The sequence below is a fragment of the Cydia pomonella genome, chromosome 14 (assembly GCF_033807575.1).
Source record: "Cydia pomonella isolate Wapato2018A chromosome 14, ilCydPomo1, whole genome shotgun sequence".
Classification (NCBI taxonomy): Eukaryota; Metazoa; Arthropoda; class Insecta; order Lepidoptera; family Tortricidae; genus Cydia; species Cydia pomonella.
In genome coordinates, this window is record NC_084716.1 from 5982200 (window position 1) to 6004050 (window position 21851).

Sequence of the window (21851 nt, forward strand, 5' to 3'; positions counted from 1 at the left end):
CTTTGCAAAAACGAAATCTGAGCATGATGAGAGGTTGAGACAGGTATTAGAGAGATGTCGTAAAATTAATTTAAAATTAAATTTTGCTAAGTGTAAATTTGGTCTTGAGGAAATTAAATACTTAGGACATAAAATTACGAGGAAAGGTCTATACCCAGATGATAGTCATATATCGGCTATTATTAATATGCCTAGGCCACAGAACAGTAAGGACGTTGAACGTTTGTTAGGATTAACAACGTACGTGGGTAATTTCATACCTAATCTTTCTAATAAAACCGAACCACTCAGAGAATTGTTGCGGAAAGATATAGAGTGGCATTGGAGTGAGAGACATGAAAACACATGGAATATCATAAAATAATGTTTGTCCGAAAAACCAGTGCTGCAATATTACAGTATGTCTAAGCCCATAAAACTTTCAGTAGATGCGAGTAAGAGTGGCCTGGGATGTGTACTTTTACAAGATGGTCTGCCCGTGTGTTATGCCTCAAAAGCACTTACAAAAACTGAGCAGAGATACGCACAAATAGAGAAAGAGTTATATGCATGCGTATACGCATGTGAGAAGTTTTATGGTTATATTTATGGGCGCTCAGATATAACGATTGAAACTGACCATAAGCCCCTGTTGAGTATAATAAAAAAACCGATTGTGGATGCCCCACCCAGATTACAGCGCATGCTATTAAGGCTCCAACCATATTCGTTTCAGCTGGTTTACAAACCAGGCAAGCAGTTGCATATCGCGGACGCTTTATCGCGCGCCTACGAGCCGCCCGCGGCCTCTTCCAGTGATCATCATGACCTGCAAGACGAACTTACAGAGGCGGTGCACACAGTGTGTGCATACAATGAGCTAACTGATACGCACTATTTAATACTACAAAAAGAAACAGATAGTGATAGTGAGATGCAGCTGTTAAGAAAGTATATTAGAAAAGGATGGCCAGAAGAAAAAAAAGACGTAGAAGATGTTGTGAAGCCGTATTGGCAATACAGAGAGGATTTAACAGAAGGAAATGGATTATTATGGAAAGGATGTCGAATAATAATACCTAAAAAGTTACGCGGTGACATGCTTCAAAAGATACATTATGCGCATTTTGGCCTTGAAAAGTGTTTGTTAAGAGCGCGAGAGTTATTGTTTTGGCCCGAAATAAACAATCAATTAAAAAACTTTATATCAAATTGCCAAGCGTGTTTAACATTTAGAAAAAACAACACAAAAGAAAAACTAATTCCACACGAAGTACCAAAGAGACCATGGTCTAAAATAGGTATTGACATATTTCATATCAATCGGAAAAATTACTTACTGATTGTCGATTACTATACCAAATATGTGGAGGTACGCGAAATGCGTAGCACACTCTCTCACGCGATAATAGATGAGTTAAAATGTATATTTAGTAGTCACGGAATACCCGAGATAATTATGTCCGACGGAGGACCTCAATTTGTTTCACGTGAATTTAGTAATTTTGCAAATGAATGGCAATTTAATCACGTACGCTCTTCTCCTCACTATGCCCAGTCCAATGGACAATCAGAACGCAGCATTCAGGTAATAAAAATATTATAAAAAAATGCACCTATACGTCGACCGATTTTCGCCTAGCCTTGCTAGAATATCTTAATACACCAATTAGCGAATACTTACCCTCTCCGGCAGAATTACTTCAAAATAGAAAATTACGTAGCATTCTACCACTACGCGAAACAGTCTTAGATGCGACATTTAATCACAGCGTTAGGAACAGATTAATTGACCGTCAAAATAAATATAAAATGTATTACGACATAAACGCAAAAAACTTATCTCCCTTAAAAGTAGGGCAAAAAGTAAAGGTAAGGCATGACAATAACAGCATTTGGAAAAGCGGAACGGTTAGTAAAATTTTAAGAGATCGGTCATATCAAATATTAATGGGAAACGGTAATAAAATAATACGGAATAGACGTCACATCATACAGGACTCCCCGCACCGTCCGGAAACCGATCCGGAGTATGGGTTCGATTACGACCACATTCTTCCGCCGCAAATGCAATTCACATCAACTTCGGTTCCCAATTCAAATATTGTTAATGTAAACACAAACCAAACTGATTCTTATGTAACTCGTTCCGGCAGGACAGTGATACCTCCCAATAGATGGGGCAATTGGAGTACATAACTGGAATTCAAGTATACCTGCCTGTTGGAGACCTGCCTGCCTAATAGGTTGTTAAAATAAGTAATAACCGGCCAAGAGCATGTCGGGCCACGCTCAGTGTAGGGTTCCGTAGTTACTCTTACGTCACAATAAGCTAAACTGGAGCTTAAAGTATAGTAAATTGTTAACCAAGGGATGAAACGGTACCTTTCACCCGAGTTAAACAAATAGGCAAATTTGCATAATCAGTACCTAATTAAAGTAAGTCTTTTTACTATGAAAGGAAAACTTTTTGCGATAACTCAAAAACAGCTAAACTGATCATGTCCGCTATAGTTTTCATTTAATGTGTTTCTTAAGCTCTACTTCCACGATTTTTGTCATATTTTTTGGACCTATGGTTCAAAAGTTAGAGGGGGGGGGACACAATTTTTTTTTCTTTCGGAGCGATTATCTCCGAATATATTCACTTTATCAAAAAATGTTTCTAGAAAACCCCTATTAGTTTTGAAAGACCTTTCCAACGATACCCCACACTCTAGGGTTGAAGCGAAAAAAAATTTCACCCCCACTTTACGTGTAGGGGAGGTACCCTAAAAAAAATTAAATTTTTAGATTTTATTGTACGACTTTGTCGGCTTTATTGATTTATATATCCATGCCAAATTTCAGCTTTCTAGCACTAACGACCACGGAGCAAAGCCTCGGACAGACAGACAGACAGACAGACAGACAGACAGACAGACAGACAGACAGACAGACAGACAGACAGACGGACATGGCGAAACTATAAGGGTTCCGTTTTATGCCATTTGGCTACGGAACCCTAAAAATGAATACTCAAATATACTAAGATAATCGTTTAGTAGATTAATTTTTCAATTTCGATAAATTTAAGTAAAATATTATATTTAATGTTTATTTAGGTATGCATACATTATGTAAAAAAAAAGATAGTACCTAATAATAAACAAACATTATAAACTAAAACGCATTTAATATTGTATAAAGAAAATAAATATGTTAGAAAGTTAAAAAAGTATGAACAATTAAAAATAATAATAAGATATGTACTTCATAAAAACAAGTAGGTACCTAAATAATGTTCAAATTCAATAAATACTTATTTTATTAGTTAAAATTGTAAAAGTAGAATAATGTATTTAGTAAAAACAAAGAATTATATAATATACAAATGTTATCTAAATAACTAATATTATTGTATTGGTTCTTTACAATCTATGGAAAAGCATAGGTTTGTTTAAAGTACTAGGTTAATAGAATTAAGGTAATGCATGCTTCTTTAAAGGATGTTGTTTTCTTATTTTTGATTTTAAGAAGGAAGATGTCGGTAGTTGAGAATTGTGCACCCACCCTAGATTATTAATAAACAGTCTTGAAGTCCAACTCGAGTATCATTGACGCCTACCCTGACACATACGTCTTAGCCGCATCACTACAAACTTCAATAGACAGCTGTCAAATGTGTGAACTTTGATCTCTCAGACAACAGTATGATGATAAGAATTTAACTATAAACTGAAATAGGGTGGTATTCCACCTGTCAATTTTTTTTGGCCCAATGTGTATTTGCGTCTCACATTTTGCTTAATGATAGAGTGAGTCACAATGCATATAAGAAAAAAAACGGCAATTATGTCACAATGGAATGAATTACGTATTGAAATCTTTGAAAATCGAATTAAAAATTTACCCGGTACTAATTATTCGGTTCCTTCCGCTATTTACAATGCACATTTTTTTAAATGTCTGAATTGACTACTTTTGATGAAATGACTCATTATTGACACCTATTTAGTCATAATTATGTTCACTCAATCAAAATAATTTATACGTAAAAATACCGTCGAGTTTCGCCATTGGCACACCTAAAAATCGAATATGTTTTTAAACTGAAAATGTATATAAAATTATGGCTACGCTTCGGCACGTCGAAGTAAAACTACGCGTTTCCTAAAAACGAATTGACGTCACCTCTATAAGTACTATAATATCCCTCATAATGGGATAAATAATATTGTAATCGCATGAGTAGAACCAAAGCAGCTAGCAACTTTCATAGCAACCCTCGTATTTGTAAATGTTTGATCCTAGAAAAAGTTATTTTGAGCGTATCTGTGTCTATAATTTTTCTTGGTATGAAAGCTTGATAGAAATCAGTGTTTATTTATTAAAATTTTCTGACTGAATCTTCTGTTTTCAAGCTGAAGAAGAAATCCAAGACGAATCGTACGACTCTAAAGAAGACACTAAAGAATTCAAAATCGACATAACCGCGACGGAGGTCGAGAAACGAGTGGCAAGCAAGCCTGACGAGAATGAGCCGACCGAGCCGAGCGCTGAGCCTAGTCAGCCGAGTGACTCGAGTCAAACTAGTGAGAAGGAGAAGAAAGCTGAAGGCGGAGATATTGCGAGTAAGTTTATATGAGTTGATTTTTTGTTATTTCTTTATTCAAAATCGACGTATCAGATACAGAGGTTGAGAAACTAGTCGCGGCAAGCAAACCTGCCGATAACGAGCTGACCGAGCCGAACGAGCCTAGTCAGCCGAGCCACTCGAGCCAAAGTAGTCAGACGTAGAAGAAAGCTTTGGGTGGGGATATCGCGAGTGAGTTGATTATTATACTTTTATATAACGATTAAATTAATTGTCTACAATGAAATTTCAATCAATTTTAATTGGAACAGAGAGTCGCGTTTTTTGTTTCGTTTGAATTTGGAAGAAAATATTTTAATTTATTATAATATTGATTCAAATTACATTGGCAGTCCGAATACTGTATTCTCTGTAAGTGTCTGTGACTCTGTGTGATGTACAAGGCCACGCTGGCTGGGTCGCCATGTGATTTGGAGAGTTGAGAAATTGTAGAGTGAGATCTACGAATGTATTTTGCAATAGGTGTGATAGCCTTATACATATTAAATTATGTATTAGTGCACTATGGATTGAAAGATTTTAAAGTATTGCGTACGCGTTGCGTCTTTGTTTTTTTTTAGTTTTGTCGTATAATGTCTCAATTGATTAATGATTAATATGAGGATGGACGTTACGTTACCGCGGACCGCCGTGTCTGACAAAGTTTACGCGAGACAAGTGGTGCCTATCTAAGGTGACATTCGCTTGCGCTACGGTAACGAAACGATCTGTGTCTCTATCACTTTTATATTTGTGCGACAGTGACAGTTGCGTTCACTACACGTGTAAACGATTGGCATGTTGCGTACGCACCATCGTACTCCTCACATCCATCGTTACATTTGGGTTACAATTGCCATAATAAATAATTATATTTGGCAGACTTCCTGCCGTCGGAGTCCATGTCGCTGTCCCCCTCGCGTCTCCTGGCCGGCGACGGCTGGCTGGCGGGCGCGCACGACTTCAGCCTCAGCTCGTTCCTCGGCCAGCTGGAGCCCGCGCCCTCCGAGCAGGTCAGTGCTGTTTCCTGACTTCCTGCGTCGGAGTCCATGTCGCTGTCCCCCTCGCGTCTCCTGGCCGGCGACGGCTGGCTGGCGGGCGCGCACGACTTCAGCCTCAGCTCGTTCCTCGGCCAGCTAGAGCCCGCGCCCTCCGAGCAGGTCAGTGCTGTTTCCTGACTTCCTGCGTCGGAGTCCATGTCGCTGTCCCCCTCGCGTCTCCTGGCCGGCGACGGCTGGCTGGCGGGCGCGCACGACTTCAGCCTCAGCTCGTTCCTCGGCCAGCTGGAGCCCGCGCCCTCCGAGCAGGTCAGTGCTGTTTCCTGACTTCCTGCGTCGGAGTCCATGTCTCCTGACAGGCGACGTGCACCCGCCCATGCTAGCGGATGGAATATTGGATTATGATTGCGTTAAAGGACGTGCATGTCAATCATTCAAATCAGTACCTAGCGATCGTCTTTCGGCTAACATGATCATTATTCTAATACAAGCATCATATTTTCAGGTAGACTCCCATCTCCAGTCCCTCATGGCCGAGTCGAGCGTAGACTACGTGGCTAAATTCGCGGACCTCGCTGCTGAAGTCACTGATGAGAGGCCACCTCTCACTTGAACGCCGACCTTACATGTCAGATATAAGGTTTAGTTTACAATCTAACATTTTATTCACTTTCCATCAGCCAAAATACTCTGGTCATTTGAAACGAGACTTGTATTTAGAAATAAGGTTCATTGTACAAGTAATAAGTTTAATTTTACTTGACGAATGATAGCCGTTCATTTGAAAAAGGAGGGTTAAGGTTTATATTACAATGATTCTTCTCCACGGGAGTTTTCAAAGAATAGTATACCCAATTAACGTAAGTAGTTAAAAAAAAGTTAATCACTGTTAAAGAAAATTAAGCATGGAATCTCTGTCTAAAGAAAATTAAGCATGGAATAGATTATGGAATGAACACCAAAACCAGGTTTTTTTATTGAATGTTTAATTCGTAATTAATCGTCACAAAACTGAATGTGATTAACTTTTCTAAAAAACTCACGCTTATTGGTTACACTTTTTTCTGAAAACTCCCAAAATATTAATATAAAGCGGCATATGTGTGAAATAGTCTTGGTGAAATAGCCCTTGAGGCCTACTTGCAGAAATAATTTTAGAATTTTGAATATTTTATAATACCGATTGTCAGCCACTGTCCTGTTATAAAAGCATCCTACAATAGTAAAGTTTTATCCTCTTAGTTACATCATATCATGTGGGGTAGCTTTACTTATCTAATATTTATTTATTTATTTAAGCTCCTTTAGTTTTTCACTAATAAGCACAATAAAACCTTAATAATTATTTTAAAATGCCATCTCAATACAGACGTAGAAACGTAGCAACTAGGGACAAATCATTTTTTCTCTAAATTTTTAAAAGTAGGCACACTATTATAGATCGTGTCATTCACGAAGACGCGTGCCTTGACTCGTAATGTCATGTTATTAAAGGTTAGATTTGATAAATCTCTGCGTCATCGTGGATGACACGATCTATGTACATAAATATTATAAACATCATCATCATCAAAGTCATATACTAAAATAAAAGTGACCAACCCATCAAAGCGCGCATAATCTGACCCACTAAATAATTTTGTATTTTTTCATAATTTTTTTTTCTACTCAGTATCACGAGCTTTTTCGATCCTGATAGGATAAAAAATGTCCCAGAGTTTTTTCCCTATTGTGTTACCATTTCCTCATATACTTTGAATGGCGGTAACAAAAAGGAAAGTCTCCTATAAGCATGTAAAAGGCTCGCGATCCTGACAAGAAATATCACAAAAGTGGGACATAAGGTTACATAAAAAAGTGTAAAAAAAAGGAACGCTCATCTCGTCTACGCCGCGAAAATTTAAGACGCCGATTCGAATCCGGCATTGTCACGTTTTGTTTAGTATATAAAATTTACTTCAGTTTGTTGGCGTAGGAATTTAAAAGGTTAATATATGAGCTCTTAAGGCCCACCACACAATATTTTTTTTATTTTTTATTTAAATTGTAATGAATTTCGTATGTTTGAGAACGCAATGAAACAACTACCTTATATGGTTAATGAAAGATTGTAATTCAATTGAAACGCAGTGTACATTGTAATGCACATTGGGCCTTAAGAGGACAAGCAAGTTATTTTGAGCTGTATGTTATTGAAATACGGTTTTGTATGATATGATAACTATATTCAAGTGTAAGTAAATTATGGTAATAAGTACAATTATAAAAGTTAAGATTTTCACACATAGGTGTTTTTATTTCAACCACCGCCTACAGCTCAAGAAGAACAACAACAATGTACTGGCGCTCATGCCTGTATGATAAAATGTATGTATGTTATAGTAAATTGTATGGGTTGATATTATATTTTAGGACAATTACGTTTTCTGTAAGTACTAGGCAAATATAAAAGATAAAGATAAAAAGATAAAAAATATGTTTATTGCACAAGAAAGGACACAGAAAAAGTATACAGCAGTTGTTTTTAAGAGTTGGTGCATAACTAGATTGACAACAGAGTTTCCAGGAGTCCCCGCACTAGGCTAGGCCTGTATCGCGGGAGACCAGAAGTACATATAAATGTCATGCAAGTCAACGAAAAACTAAAATATATTTTTATATACTAAATATGACATTCAGGTTTATACCTAAGTTGATACATGCAGTTTTCAGTATTAAACTATTTATCTAATGCTTCATTCTTTATAACTTCGGTTCTATACTAATATTTTAGTCTAGTTCATTTTATATACATCGAGTAAGATGTATAAAATTTAAGTCAATTTCCTGCCTCGCATTTGACAGGTAAACGAGATGGCGCTGTACAGCTCCATACATTTTGCGGTAACTGTGATTATCAAAAGTGGACGTTTCACAATTTTTTTTCTTCCTTTTCGACAATTTAGTGACCGCACAACATATGGCGCCGTACGTTTTGGATGACAAACTAAGGGGCACGTTTTTTTCTTAGACTTTACCTCTCTATTGCAATCAATTCTCTTTAGTACTAAGTGAATTCATATAAACTATAGACGTAACATAAGACATACGTGTAATTAGTTAATTACTTATGGAATCTCTATGGTCCCCAAGATACAGGCCCGGCCTAGTTTGGGGACCGCTGTCTCAATAAATCTTTTTCATTTTCATAATACTGCACTAAATCTTCAGGAAAATTTGAGCTTTATAATAAGTATGTATAGTACGTAGGTTAATTATAATTAGCACTGTGAAGAGCTCGACATGTGGCGTTGATATTGCTGAGGGACGCTTTTGAGTTAAGAGTGCCTGTAAAGGACCAGTCATAATATTGCTAATGAAAATTTAACCTAAAATGTAAATTATAGAGTTGATTTCAGTTTGTCTGAAAATTGAACAAATAAAACAATGCAATTATATTCCAATTTAAATTTCATCGAACTTACTAGCTGATTTGTTAGATCAATTACCCAAACGCAGTTATTCCTTGTAGCAAATTTTTTTTTTCGCATTTTTCCCGAAAGCGATTATCCTAGTCACTTCGTAATTATGAATTAAAATAATCGAAATTCAAACGACCCCTTCGTTAGCTATAATGTCAATATCCAGTGAGGAAAATGGGGACTGCGTTTGTATGGAGAAGCGAAGCGGTCCCCCTTTCCTCTTAAAACTCCTGATCATCAGCGTCGTAATGCACTCCCAGTTGTTTTCGAACGGTGTCTTCGAGTTTGGCCAGCACGAGGCTCTCTCTGTGGCTCATGCGTGGAGACTCCAACAGACCTGGTAAGGATTATACAAGAGTTATACGAAGACTTGGCTTCCTCCAAGGACTTCTATCTATCCCTGTTTGCAGCTATATATTTCCAGTTTTTGCCAACTATTTTATTTAAGTCATCAGTCCAACGACTGTTTGGTTTGCTCCTGTTCGGTAGTTCTTGTCCCCTAGTGGGCCACGAAACACGATCTGTTTAAGACACACGTATCCGTTTTTGAGTCTAGTGGACTTGTTTCGTAATAAGGTTACAGTGCCCTGTTTAAGCGGTGCCCATTTTTTGCCAAGCTTTTTGGTGTGGTACTTTATTACTCCAAGCGGCCAGATATTTGGGTAAGTTAAACAAAAAATTAGTATCCCGCGCAGCTTGGATTCACGCAGTTTGACCAGTATTAAGGAAGAGAGAGCACTGTATATCCCTCACCTTCTCTAATGCATCGCGCGACCTCTAGCGACTCGTAGACGAGTCCCGCGCTGTTGCTGAAGATGTAAGGCAGCTTGGACTCATGCAGTTTGAACACCTCCGCTACGCCGTCAGCAATCAGCACGCACCAGTATCAAGGAAGAGAGAGCACTGTATATCTCTCACCTTCTCTAATGCACCGCGCGACCTCTAGCGACTCGTAGACGAGTCCCGCGCTATTGCCGAAGTTATAAGGCAGCTTGGAGTCGTGTAGTTTGAATACCTCCACTGTGCCGTCAGCCCGGATCAGGGTTTCAGGGAAGTGGAAGGGTTCTTCGACCTGTGGACAAACGGTGTCAATAAACACTGGGTGTACTGTTTTAGGTTATACAGTTGTACGCAAGTGTACTCATAGCTATGGTCAACTTTTACTATTAAAAGCAGTAACTCAAAAAATACAAGCACCATACAATTGCGAATTGAGCTTTGGTCCATCCAATTCATCACTAGACCGTTTAATGCGATTTTAGGATCGATCTCATAACAAAAGTTACTCACAGTAATGAGTACAGTCACGTATGTATATCACCTAAAACATTAACCCCGTATTATTTTTAATAACTAATGCGTAAAACACACCGTTAGTATCAGTCTATATAAAATTATAGACAACCTACGAGTATGTCACCACATTGAAATGGGAAAAAAAAGGTTTTTACAAAGATATTAGCAGCATGATCTTCGGTAAAGCAAACTTAAAGAGGCCCACTGATTACCAGTTCGCCGGACGATATCGGCCTATCAGTTTGCGCGATTGTCAGCGTTTGCGAATAACTGACAGGCCGATATCGTCCGGCGAACTGGTAATCATTGGGTCCCTTAAGCAGTTAAAAAAAGTTTGTAGGTTGGTATGTTGGTAACTGCCACGAAAGTTTATGAGCGTAAAATATGGACTTGTTTATTGGTCTTACCAGTTTTTTATCTCTCATCTAAGCGTTTATCGGCTATAACCATAGTCACTTTCACTATGCAGTCTTTGGACTTCTCTTTTGTAAGATGGAACCTGACCAGCATGTCTTTGGCTTCCCACTTATCAGCATTGTGCCGGTGACGGCGGCCTTGTTCCACATCTTGATGGTCGGATTCGTCTCTCACCACAGTGACTGGCCGGCGAGTCCTCAGATGCGAACAGGGTATTCTAGTCGTCAGGGCCTCTAGGGTATTCTAACGTATCTATTAAGGTAGTCAACTTCTCTATGTTAAGACAAAGAGTTAAAGTCAGACCAAGCTAAGTCGTCAGCCGTTTTGATACGCCAGACAGTGAAAGTGTTAACTAAACGTCATAATTTTATAGAAGTTTGACGTTTAAAATATCACTTTCACCGCCTGGGCTATTGAAATCGCTGCCAACTAATCTTGGTCTGACTCTAAAGAGCTTCTCGCATCTGAAAATTTAATTGGGCTGAATAACTTCTCAGAAAACTGATAAACTTACTGGAAAGAGTGTCTATGGGCCTTACCAGCTCTTTCTCTATTTCTGTTTTAGTCTTTATCCTAATTGCATCCTCATCCTCAGCTACTAGAGCTACTATCCGTACTTCGAAACTCAGGGTCCGCTTTCCTACTTTTCTTCCTCCACTTCGCAATTTATTCAGCATCCTCTTTTGTAATAAGACCACGCATGCTATCGTCCAGTACGTCTTTGGCTTTCCATTAGTCTTACCATCATTGACATAGGTAATACTATTTATTAGGTAGGTGTAGTAAAAGTGAACTAACCGTAGCGCGGCCCTTGGTGCCGGTGACGGTGGCCTTGTTCCACATCTTGACGGTCGCGTCCGCGGTCAGCACGGCGCGCCGGCCGCCCGAGTACTCAAGGATGATGGTCTCGTCTATGTCCACGCCGTCTTCATTAGTCTCTCCGACCACCGTGACCTTCGTCGGCTCGTCCTTGAATACCAGTTGCGCGAATTGGAGGACGTATACTCCGAGGTCTAGGACTGTACTGCCGCCCAAGTCTTTTTTGCTGTAAACGAGATATGGGATATGTATAATCTGATGTTAATTTTACCCTGCATGTATCCATCTCCCTTGTATAAGTAGAGTTAGAGTACCAAACTGTTGGTTACTTAGCGACGATAAGATGTGCGGATTCTAAATCGGAGGGTCTGAATTCGAAAACGGCCTTTAGTACGGATCAAACGAAGGCCAATGGTAGAGTACATTAAGATCTACCAATTTGACCCTTTCTGCATGATCAGCGAAAATGAAAATTAATGTTTTCAAAGAAAGGGACAGTGCCCTAAGATAAGGCAAACACAGTGTGAGAAAAATAGTTGAAGTTAAACTTCAAGTGCTGAGAATGCAGGGAAGAACAAGTTAAACTTCAAGTGCTGAGAATGCAGGGAAGAACAAGTTAAACTTCAAGTGCTGAGAATGCAGGGAAGAACAAGTTAAACTTCAAGTGCTGAGAATGCAGGGAAGAACAAGTTATTCTGATAAATTTTTGACGACAATTATAAAGTTTTACTATTCAATATATTAAAACGGATCACTTACGTATTTTGCTCGTACGACGATTGCTCTACATGTTTGGCTTCATAACGAGGAGCTTCAATAAGCGCACGATTTAACGAACCGACGCAGATTGCGGGCTGCAGCTATCTACGACCGGTTTTTTCAGCGTGAGTGACGAGTGAAACTAGTCGTTGTCCGAATTTTAACCGTGCTTGTGGTTAGTCAGAGCCTCCTGTCTGACTTAATTATACTGTGTCTCACGGAAATTTCGTTAAGGAATAAAGTGTATTTCAAATCTCACCTCAGCCTGGCAACATCCAGCAAGGGGACTCCAAAATTAACCTCCACTCTCTTCACCTCCCCCAACTTTCCAGACGCAATCTCCTTCTCCAACTCCAGATACGCGGGCGCGAACCTGGACCACACAGCTTCCATGAGGAAGCGTTTGTTTTTCTTGGCGATGTTGATGAGGGACTGGGCTTGCTTCAGATTGAGGCAGAGGGGCTTCTCGCAGAGAACGTGCTTGCCGTGCTCGAGGAAGAGTTTGGCTAGGGGATAGTGGTCGGGGTTTAGAGTGCCGATGTAGACTACATCTGTAATTAAAAGTTATATGCTTGGTACAAAGAGAATCTTAACCATCGATGGATATTTCAGTGCAATACATTTTTGATGTTCTTGAAGCAACTAGGTCACTTAGCAGTGTTAGCCGAACGTAAATTGCAACTCACCATTAAACATTACAAATTGAACCATAAACCGTAACGGACGGTTACAGTTTACGGTTCAATTTGTAATGGTTAATGGTCAATTGCATTAACGCTTCGGCCAACACTGTAACTTAGTATGCTTATATCATGGCAAGTGTTATAAGCGCTACGAGTATAATACACCCCGCACGCTTATGATGGTCTTTCTTGTCTACGTAACGGCGTGATAATGACAATGCCTGTCTCTTTCAATCTTGCGGCGTTAAAAAGTGACGTTTTTTTTTATCACGTGGATAACGCCATCCATCACACCCCAGAATTGCCTTGAGTTCAAACCTACCGATAACCCCCTCACTCTCTGCCATAGCCTGATAAGAATCGAACACCGTAGGGATGTTGTGTGTCTTCGCGAACGCCTCGGCGCAGCTCCGATCCCTCGCCGCGATGGCTACGACAGCTTGGTCGCCCTTGCCGGGGAAGCTGTTCATTGCGTTGACGAAGTCGTTGGCGATCTTCGCCGCGCTTACGATGCCCCAGCGGATAGTCATCTGGAAATTAAATATTATGGAATGTCAAATATAAACTCCTACGATAAAATGTGCCTACTTTGCTGTAGTTGTGCTCAAACAGTTTTTATATATGAAAACTATATCACAACCTCATTGAACCGTTTTTCTTTAAATATTTTATAATATATCTCACGAAAGTATTATTCAGCAACTAATAAGTATTAAGGGATCGGTGTACGGTGACCTACATTCGGCGACAGACAGAAAAAGGTGGCGGCAAATTGTCAAAGAGAAGCTGTTCCCTGGAAGTGGCTACGATTCTCAGTGCTGAGGAAACCGATGCAAGGACGAGGATTAAGTGTTAGGATAATATTCTTAAGAGATACCTATAACAGTTAAAACATATACAGGAGAACATTATCTAAAATATTATTATACGGATATACCTATAATTAACTAAATTGTCGAGTTCGGATTGTCGAGTTCTATGAAGACTTAAAATATTCGAGTTACTAATAAGATACTAGGTACTTATCTACTTTTATCACGGCACTTCACCCTTAAGGATGTTGTACTTAAATACGGTAAGAAGACCGTAATAAAGTTGATGTTGATACGATGCAGGTATATACAACTCACACTTGTAATTTTACAAAATACCTAAATGTTGTTGGTTAGAATGATTAGATTGTCAACAACATAATATAAGCCAGAATAGAGTTTCAAAAAATCAAGCTGCAATATTGTCTAAAATATATGTTTTACCATCGAGGAGTTCGTTTAACTACCTTCCGACTATAACATTGGATCAACTCCATGTAGGTAAGCATATATATGAATGTCTTTTCATCGAAATTAAATACAATTTATTGTATAAGGATTTAAGTAAATACAAACTGAAATAAATGTCATATACTAAGAAAAAGTGACCAAGGCCTCCAGTGCCCCAGGCTGGAATCGAACCAGCGTCCTCTGCTATCGCGGCAGGTGCCTGAGCCACTCGGCCACCGGGGTCACCGGGGTTTTTCTTAGTATATGACATTTATTTCAGTTTATAATTTATATAGTAGTGTTTCTACTTGAAATAAAAACAAATTAAAATATTTTCTAAAAATAATTTAATTTGTTCTAATACTTCTAATTGTACGTAAGTACGCCTTTCAACTCAATCAGACATCGGGAAGTGGTTCAATATTTAAGTAACAAGATTTGTATCAAAATACGTATCCTAAATAATATATTAGAAATATACCTACCGAGTGAAAGTAAGTAAAAGTGTGTAATACTTACATTTACTGATTGACGGCCGGCGACAAACTAATATAGATTGTATTGTATGCATTCAATATGGCATTGTCGAGTTGGAAGGGATTAGAACGATAACAATCGCAGACATATAATGATTAGATCACTTAGGCGATGCTGGCCGACGCAAAGCCGGTGAATGACCGCCACACACACGGCGGGGCAAGACCTGAAGCAGTCTCTCAGCGGCAGGAATGCGGGTGAGGCCCCTCATACCTTCCCAACAGGGAGCCATACATGTAAGAAGGCGATACTGATCGATTGATAATCTTAAAGTTATGAGCGATCGTTGTGGTAATACCAAAATGGGTAGTATTTTGGAAAAAAAATGTTTTTGTTATAAAATTACGATCTCTCCAGTTTTTGTGGATACACCTATAGTAGATACCCCTATAATGGAACAGGAACTGATAATGGGACATAAAACCACACATTTTGTAAAATAAGTAACTAAAACTAGTTTATAAGCACTGGTAACATTTTACCATCGCCTGAAACACAGGGAATCCTAGTTCAGGCACATGTAAACAATCACTATTCAAGTCTGTGTTTTATATGAAAGTAACCATGAAATACGTGTTTTGAAATAAATTATTTTTATGTTTACCATAAACAAGAGTCATAGAGCTTCTTAAGTTTGATGTTTCATTAAATTGCTTTGCTTTTTTCTTAAGAAATTGTCGCCAAGACAAAAGTTGTCGTGGAACTGAAAAAATAATCAGTAAGAATTCTTATCAACTCCGCTAAGAGAGGTAAGTAAGTATGTATTTTAAATTATAATGATAATTATATATATATACTTCGTGTAAATTAGAATGAGTTTTAATCATTGCATTTATACCATGAAATTAGGTATACAACACATTATGTTTGTTGCTCCGGAGATGTAAAAAAATATGATATTTTGCCCAATCCCATTATAGGAGCTGTAAAACTGTATCCATCCTATGATGGGACAATCTTATACAATGATGCTTGCCATGCCGTAATTTTATGTTTTAAGAATACTTACATAAGTAAAATGTAGTTAACAAACATGTCACTTATTCTAAAATTTCACGTTTGTATGGTAGCCAACAGGTAAAAATAACTATATTTAAAGCCTATTGTCAAGTTTTCTACACGTGCAGCCTCTGGACTAGTTTTATGTAGAAGACCATCAGTTCCCTGCGCGTCCAATATAATGGTTTCAGGATGTTGTTGGTGCTGCCCCATTTCTGCAGCGCATCGGGCATGTTTGCACAAGCTCGCACAGATAATTACTATGCCATAATATGAAAGAGGATTGCCTCGTTGCTCTGCAGAGTGCGGACCAGCTCCAACCCCATCCTGGCTACGGTAGCGGGCCGCTACGACTCACCTGTTGTGCGACATTTTGAAGGTATCATGACCGCTACCAGGTGATTGTTTGTTATTGTTGCTGTACTTTTCTCTTTGTCTTTTTGTATTTGTTCTACTAACACTTAGTTTTAAACCTTAAATGTTACTAACCATTATGGACCATTGTTGTCTTTTGAAATAAATAAATTGAATTGAATTGAAATTGATAGTCAGCAGTATTACTGCAGCAGTATTGCAACGCGACATTACTGCTGGCCGCATTTCTGAGGCAGCAATGCAGACGGCAGTCATGTCACGCTGCAATACTGCTGGTGCAGTCTGAATACGACGGTACCTTACTTAAGGTCTTGTTTAGACGGCGCGCAAACCCGCATGGGATTTTAGCTACATTGCGGACTATTGAGGATATAGGTAGTACATTGAATTCTGCCGACCAATCAAATAGCGCAATGTAATTTATCTCGTATGCGACATCTTTCATAGTCTAAATTAGCCCTAATATATTGAGATGTGGAATGAAATACATTTATTTTAAATTAATATCGTTGTCCCTATTCTCACGGCAATGCTGGTGTAGTCTGAATACGACGGTACCTTAAGGTCTTGTTTAGACAGCGCGCAAACCCGCATGGAATTTTAGCTACATTGCGGACTACCTATTGAGGATATAGTACATTGAATTCTGCCGACTGATCAAATACCGCAATGTAATTAATCTCGTATGCGACTTCTCTTACCTATAGTCTAAATTAATATCTTTGTCCCTATTCTCATTCTAATATTTCAGATCGCTATTAGGGTCATGTACTCATGTCCCATTATAGGGGAGCCATCACTGGTTCCTTTCCATCACTGGAGCTTGCTTGATGACTGGAGATAAAAAACATAGTTTTAATTTGTTAATTATATGGAAACGAATTGTAGTATCTTTTGGACGGACATAAAAAACGGATAGGACATTCAACTTTTAACACGCTAAGGAGTAGAATTTTTACATGTATCAGGGAAATGTCACAAATGCTACAAAATTGTATCATTAAATTTTCAACATTTAAAACTAAAAATAAATAAATAAATAATTACTTGAAGAAAGGTTAGTAAATTATTTATTATAAAAAACTAAGTTATTATTAAGGTCAATCACCGTGGCGCTTTGAGAGATACCTACTTCCTTGAATGTATATTTAGCAGAACTTAAAAGCTTCTATAGCATGTTATACTTAAAACTCCATACAAAATGTGCTCTCTAGGATAAAGTCGGTAGGACATCATCTACTGCCAACTTGACACTTCTCTCTTCAACGCCGCCAGGATTCGTGGCTACACACAAATATTCACCACGGTCAGTTGTGCCGGGCGATATGATTGTCAGATTGACCGTTTTGTTGTCACCTTCATTGCTCTTACTTAGGTAGTACTTTGATGTACCTTGAACATTGTAGGAACTGTCGATTAATGTGGAATTATGAAACCATTTAACTTCAGGTAAAGGGTTGCCATTGGCTTGGCAACACAGCGTTAAGTTTGTATCAGACTCAGGATGTGTAGGTATGTATGGTTATGCCGGTAGCAGGGTACACGATATTTGGTGGACAAGCAAAATCGGGCGTGTTTAGTTCATTCCATAACTTTCCCTGTACTATATCAGGTGTTGTGCAAGCTACGGGAGTTGTACATAAATTCTTGCTTGTAACCAGTTTCTTTAAAGGCTGTAGGAGACAGTCGCACTTCCAAGGGTTACCATGTATATCTAAACTAGTCAGAGCAGTCAACGCGCTAAGAGTATCGATATTAAGCGACTCTAGAAGGTTATGATCCAGCTTTAGGTTACTTAGCCTAGGTACATTGAAGAAAGTCCTCACGCCGATTTGTTTAATTTTATTATTGTTCAAGTCCACTTTCTGTAAAATCGGCAGATTATTGAACAAGCCATCGTCGAGAGTCTCTAGTTGATTGTCATTGAGTAGCATCCATCTAATATTGGTGATTTCTTTGAATGTATCGGGATGTAGTTCTTTGAGATTGTTCTTTGATAGATCGAGCTGAATCATGATAGCGAGACCTTTAAGACCGTGTTTATGTATGGTTTGAAGTTCGCAGTCTCGAAGAAAAAGTTTCTTTAGGTTGATAAGTTGGGCATCCTCGAAGGCGCGTTGTTTGATTTCGTGGAGAGAGTTGTTTGAGAGGTCTAGTATCTGTATCTCGGTGCTGAGGGTCTTAGGGAGATCGTGGAGGTCGACGTTGGAGCAGGCAGCCTTCTTGTTGCCGGCGGCCCAAGAGCATTTGCATATTAAGGGGCAGTTGGCGGTGAAGTCTGCTTCAGCCGTGGCCAGAACGCTGAGTAGAAGTAGCTTCTTTAACGACTCCATCTTGAATTTAAAACAAAAAACATATTTTCACAGATTCCGTGTCACATTACAAACTTTGGTAAGGGTATTTTATGACTCTTCGATTTATGGGCAATCAGGGCAACTAAACTAACAAGGTCTGGTCTACACTCTATAGACAAACCTACTTGCTTGTATTAGCTTACCTACTTTCATAAAACAGAAATACTCACGTTTACTGATAGACGCCCGCCGAAAAACTAAAGATAATGTTGTTTGTGTTCAGTAATATAGCGGTCAAAAGTTGGAGGAGATCATGATAAAAACTCAGGTCTACAGAATGGTTTTTTAACGGGGCAGCTTCTGAATCTTACGCGAAAAGAGGATCTCTCGATACATTTCAAGTTAAATCAAACATTCAATTATTGGATTAAGTAATAAATATTTAGTACCTACATAGCCTTAATTACCACGACTTGGACACTGACATATTTGCTAGCATGCGTAACTTACTTTCGATGCATTTCGCTCGTACTAGCATATTAGTGCGAGCGAGATATATATAGTATAATAATTTACGCAGACGTTAGCGAATATGCCAGTGTCAAAGTCGTGGTAAGGCAACAGCTCGAAAAACCTCATTTCTTTTTTTAAATAAAGTAATGCCATGCAGTCTGCTCCCCTTTACTATCGAAAATCAAAAGTCTCAAAGTCGTTAATGCGATGTCTATTGAATACACTCGTCTGTGACAACAAATTGTTATGATCATTGTTACGTAAGGGCCTATGCACACCGCGTTTTTAAAGCATCGTTGACGCACGTTTGTATCAATACACACGCGATTCGCACGCAATTCAGACGCAGCTTGCAAATTTTTGCACTGCAACACCATTATCCGTCTCTCAGAATAAGGGCAAACCTCTACATATCAAAATCACTCTGTATAAATATTATAAAAATGTCGGCGATAGCGAAATTCGTATTCAACGGTTTAATTTCATAATAAGTATGTACTTTAATTTTTTATTGACTTTTCATTGTTTCAGTAAATTGCACCTATGATCTTAGTTAGAATTATTAGCCGTTTATAGATTGTGTCATTCACGAAGACGCCTGCCTTGATTCGAATTGCCCTGTTATTAAGGGATAGATTTAACAAATCAGCGCGTCATCGTGGATGACACGATCAGTATTTGTTTATGCTATCAAGCCGTTTTACGTAAGAAATGCCATAGTGATAAACTATGCCATAGTTTATCATTTATGGCTGTGACAGCATAAACAAATTATTGCTATCCATGGTACGGGTTTGATCTGGGGGCACGGCAGTGCCCCCGCCAAGTCGAGCATCAATTATTTTCTTGATAAACTAATTAAACTATTTTAAATGCTTAATGTCAGCATTATCAGCGAATTATTCTTGTCATCACCTTCCTGATAAACATTAACCCGGAATTTTGCTGCAACTTTGGACCCGGATATGTCCTTAAACTACGTCCAAAAGAGAGGTATGGGCAATGTGAATGTCATCTCGCCTTGTGTGGTAGGGCACAGCACAGCAGATGTCATTCCAGATCTAGAGCAGAGCCTAACTGGGGAAGTACCTCCACCTTACAGAAAACTGCAGCCAAATAACACTTGATCCTACTCATAGTGTTGTGTTCCTGCCGGTGAGTAAGGTTGCCAGAGCTCAACGAGGGGGGTGGGGTTAGGGTCGGCAACGCGCATGTAACTCCTCTGGAGTTGCAGGTGTACATAGGCTACGGAGACTGCTTACCATCAGGCAGGCCGTATGCATGTTTGCCACCGACGTAGTATTAAAAAAAAAAAACTCAGCGAGCCTGGGCTCCCCTCGGCAACCTAATCATTAGCTAACCTAGAGTTGGGATAGGTAATCACAGTTTTTAGAAGTTTTTTTATTCTACATTAAAATTAGTTCGGTGGTGGCAGAGTGGATATGACGTTCGACTTTCAATCCGGAGGTCGCGGGTTCAAATCCTGGCTCGTACCAATGAGTTTTTCGGAACTTGATGAAATGTCATTTGATATTTACCACCAGCTTTTCGGTGAAGGAAAACATCGTGAGGAAACCTGCATACATCTGCGAAGAAATTTAAAGGTCACATACACCTTTCAAGTCCCCAATCCGCATTGGGCTAGTGTGGGGACTATAGCCCGAGCCCTCGCATGAGAGGAGGCCTGTGTCCAGCAGTGGGACGTATATAGGCTGAATTATTATGTTATTTTTATTATTTTAAGATTAGTTCGGATTCCTCACGATGTTTTCTCTTAGCTAAACACTTGCGATGTTTCTCCTTGCACCAACTTTTATTGTTTCTGCTTGGCCCTATGGTTGACTGGTAGAGAATGCCTTTTGGCATTAAGTCCTCCATTTGTACAAAATGTATAATTTTGTGTAATAAATAAATAAACGCTAATTGTAATTTGTGTTCTTTCTGTATTCTCCTTTTCAATGTGTGGTGTAAAAAAAAATATATATGTCTTTCCCATCACGGAACAGTGGTGTTCCGGAAGGCGTGCGCAGAGCCGACGAAGCCAATACCTAGATTCTCTTTTGACACTTTAATGAAATGTAAGGAAGCGGTACACCGAGCGAATGCTGTCCCTACCCGTGTTATGGGAATGGGACCAAAAGAGTAGTATTAGTATATAGAGACATGGGACGCACGCAGAGGCAGCACCCGCCAGGGACTATTTGAGAGTTGATAGAATCTGAAATGGACTAAATACTGGGATATAAAACCGTACGCCTGGCTAATAAAACGGTATTGAATTTTATTTCCGGTAGACGGTGACTCGCTCCCACAAAAAGCGACATCTGGGATGGCTCAAGGGCAACACCGGTGTTAGTGGCTCAGGGGTGTTGAGAGTTGTACGCCGTTTTCTACCCAGTGGCTTTTAACAGCCACTGTGCCAACTCGCGTCTTATGCACGTTTTAGTTCCACCCCTGAAGAGCATATAGCTGTAACGACTCCACTCTGGCCGGCCGGCCAAGGCAAGCCAGGGGCAGAGAATCCTGTCCCGCCCTCCCTCCTTCGTGTGTCAAAACTCCTCAACAGCTCGCTACTTGTTCATGATCGTTTTATTCCACGCAGGAGTGCAGAGAGTAATCTTAATTTTATTTTTTCTTTTAATTTGGTAAAAATATGTAACGAAGGTATAAGCATAAACTCAAACACACCCAAATTGTCAGTAGAAAAAGGCGTGCGCCTTCTCTCCCCTTCTTCTTCGTATTACCCTTCGCGCCTACATTTTTAATAGTTGCCGCCTTTTTCTAAATAAATAAATAAATAAAATAAATAAAAAGTCATTTATTGTCGCAAAAATAAATAAATAG

General features: G+C 39.1%; 3 protein-coding genes across 5 annotated transcripts in view; 1 reads left to right on the plus strand and 2 right to left on the minus strand.

The window, feature by feature from the left end:
* The window catches only part of LOC133525256 (protein cramped), a 90843-nt gene that overhangs the window by 68327 nt on the left and 665 nt on the right, over positions 1–21851 (plus strand). For 2 of the 3 annotated variants that reach the window (XM_061861546.1, XM_061861547.1), the window contains exons 19-20: positions 4383–4592; positions 5477–5647. The exons of the other annotated variant lie outside the window; for it this stretch is intronic. In XM_061861546.1, the coding sequence (XP_061717530.1) occupies positions 4383–4592; positions 5477–5625 (359 nt within the window). In that variant the 3' untranslated portion in view covers positions 5626–5647. Of the gene's footprint in view, positions 1–4382; positions 4593–5476; positions 5648–21851 lie in introns of those variants that run through there. 3 annotated transcript variants of the gene reach the window in all.
* On the minus strand, positions 8052–15016 carry LOC133525262 (trans-1,2-dihydrobenzene-1,2-diol dehydrogenase-like). Its single transcript, XM_061861555.1, has 6 exons — positions 14809–15016; positions 13350–13557; positions 12604–12895; positions 11565–11811; positions 9972–10125; positions 8052–9390 (listed from the first exon to the last, which is right to left on the minus strand). The coding sequence occupies exons 2-6, from the start codon at positions 13555–13557 to the stop codon at positions 9275–9277; spliced, it is 1017 nt and encodes a 338-aa protein (XP_061717539.1). The 5' UTR covers positions 14809–15016; the 3' UTR covers positions 8052–9274.
* On the minus strand, positions 17253–19444 carry LOC133525265 (reticulon-4 receptor-like 2). The gene is made up of 2 exons (XM_061861559.1): positions 18725–19444; positions 17253–18533 (listed from the first exon to the last, which is right to left on the minus strand). Exon 2 carries the CDS (start codon positions 18531–18533, stop codon positions 17700–17702), a length of 834 nt encoding a protein of 277 aa, XP_061717543.1. The 5' UTR covers positions 18725–19444; the 3' UTR covers positions 17253–17699.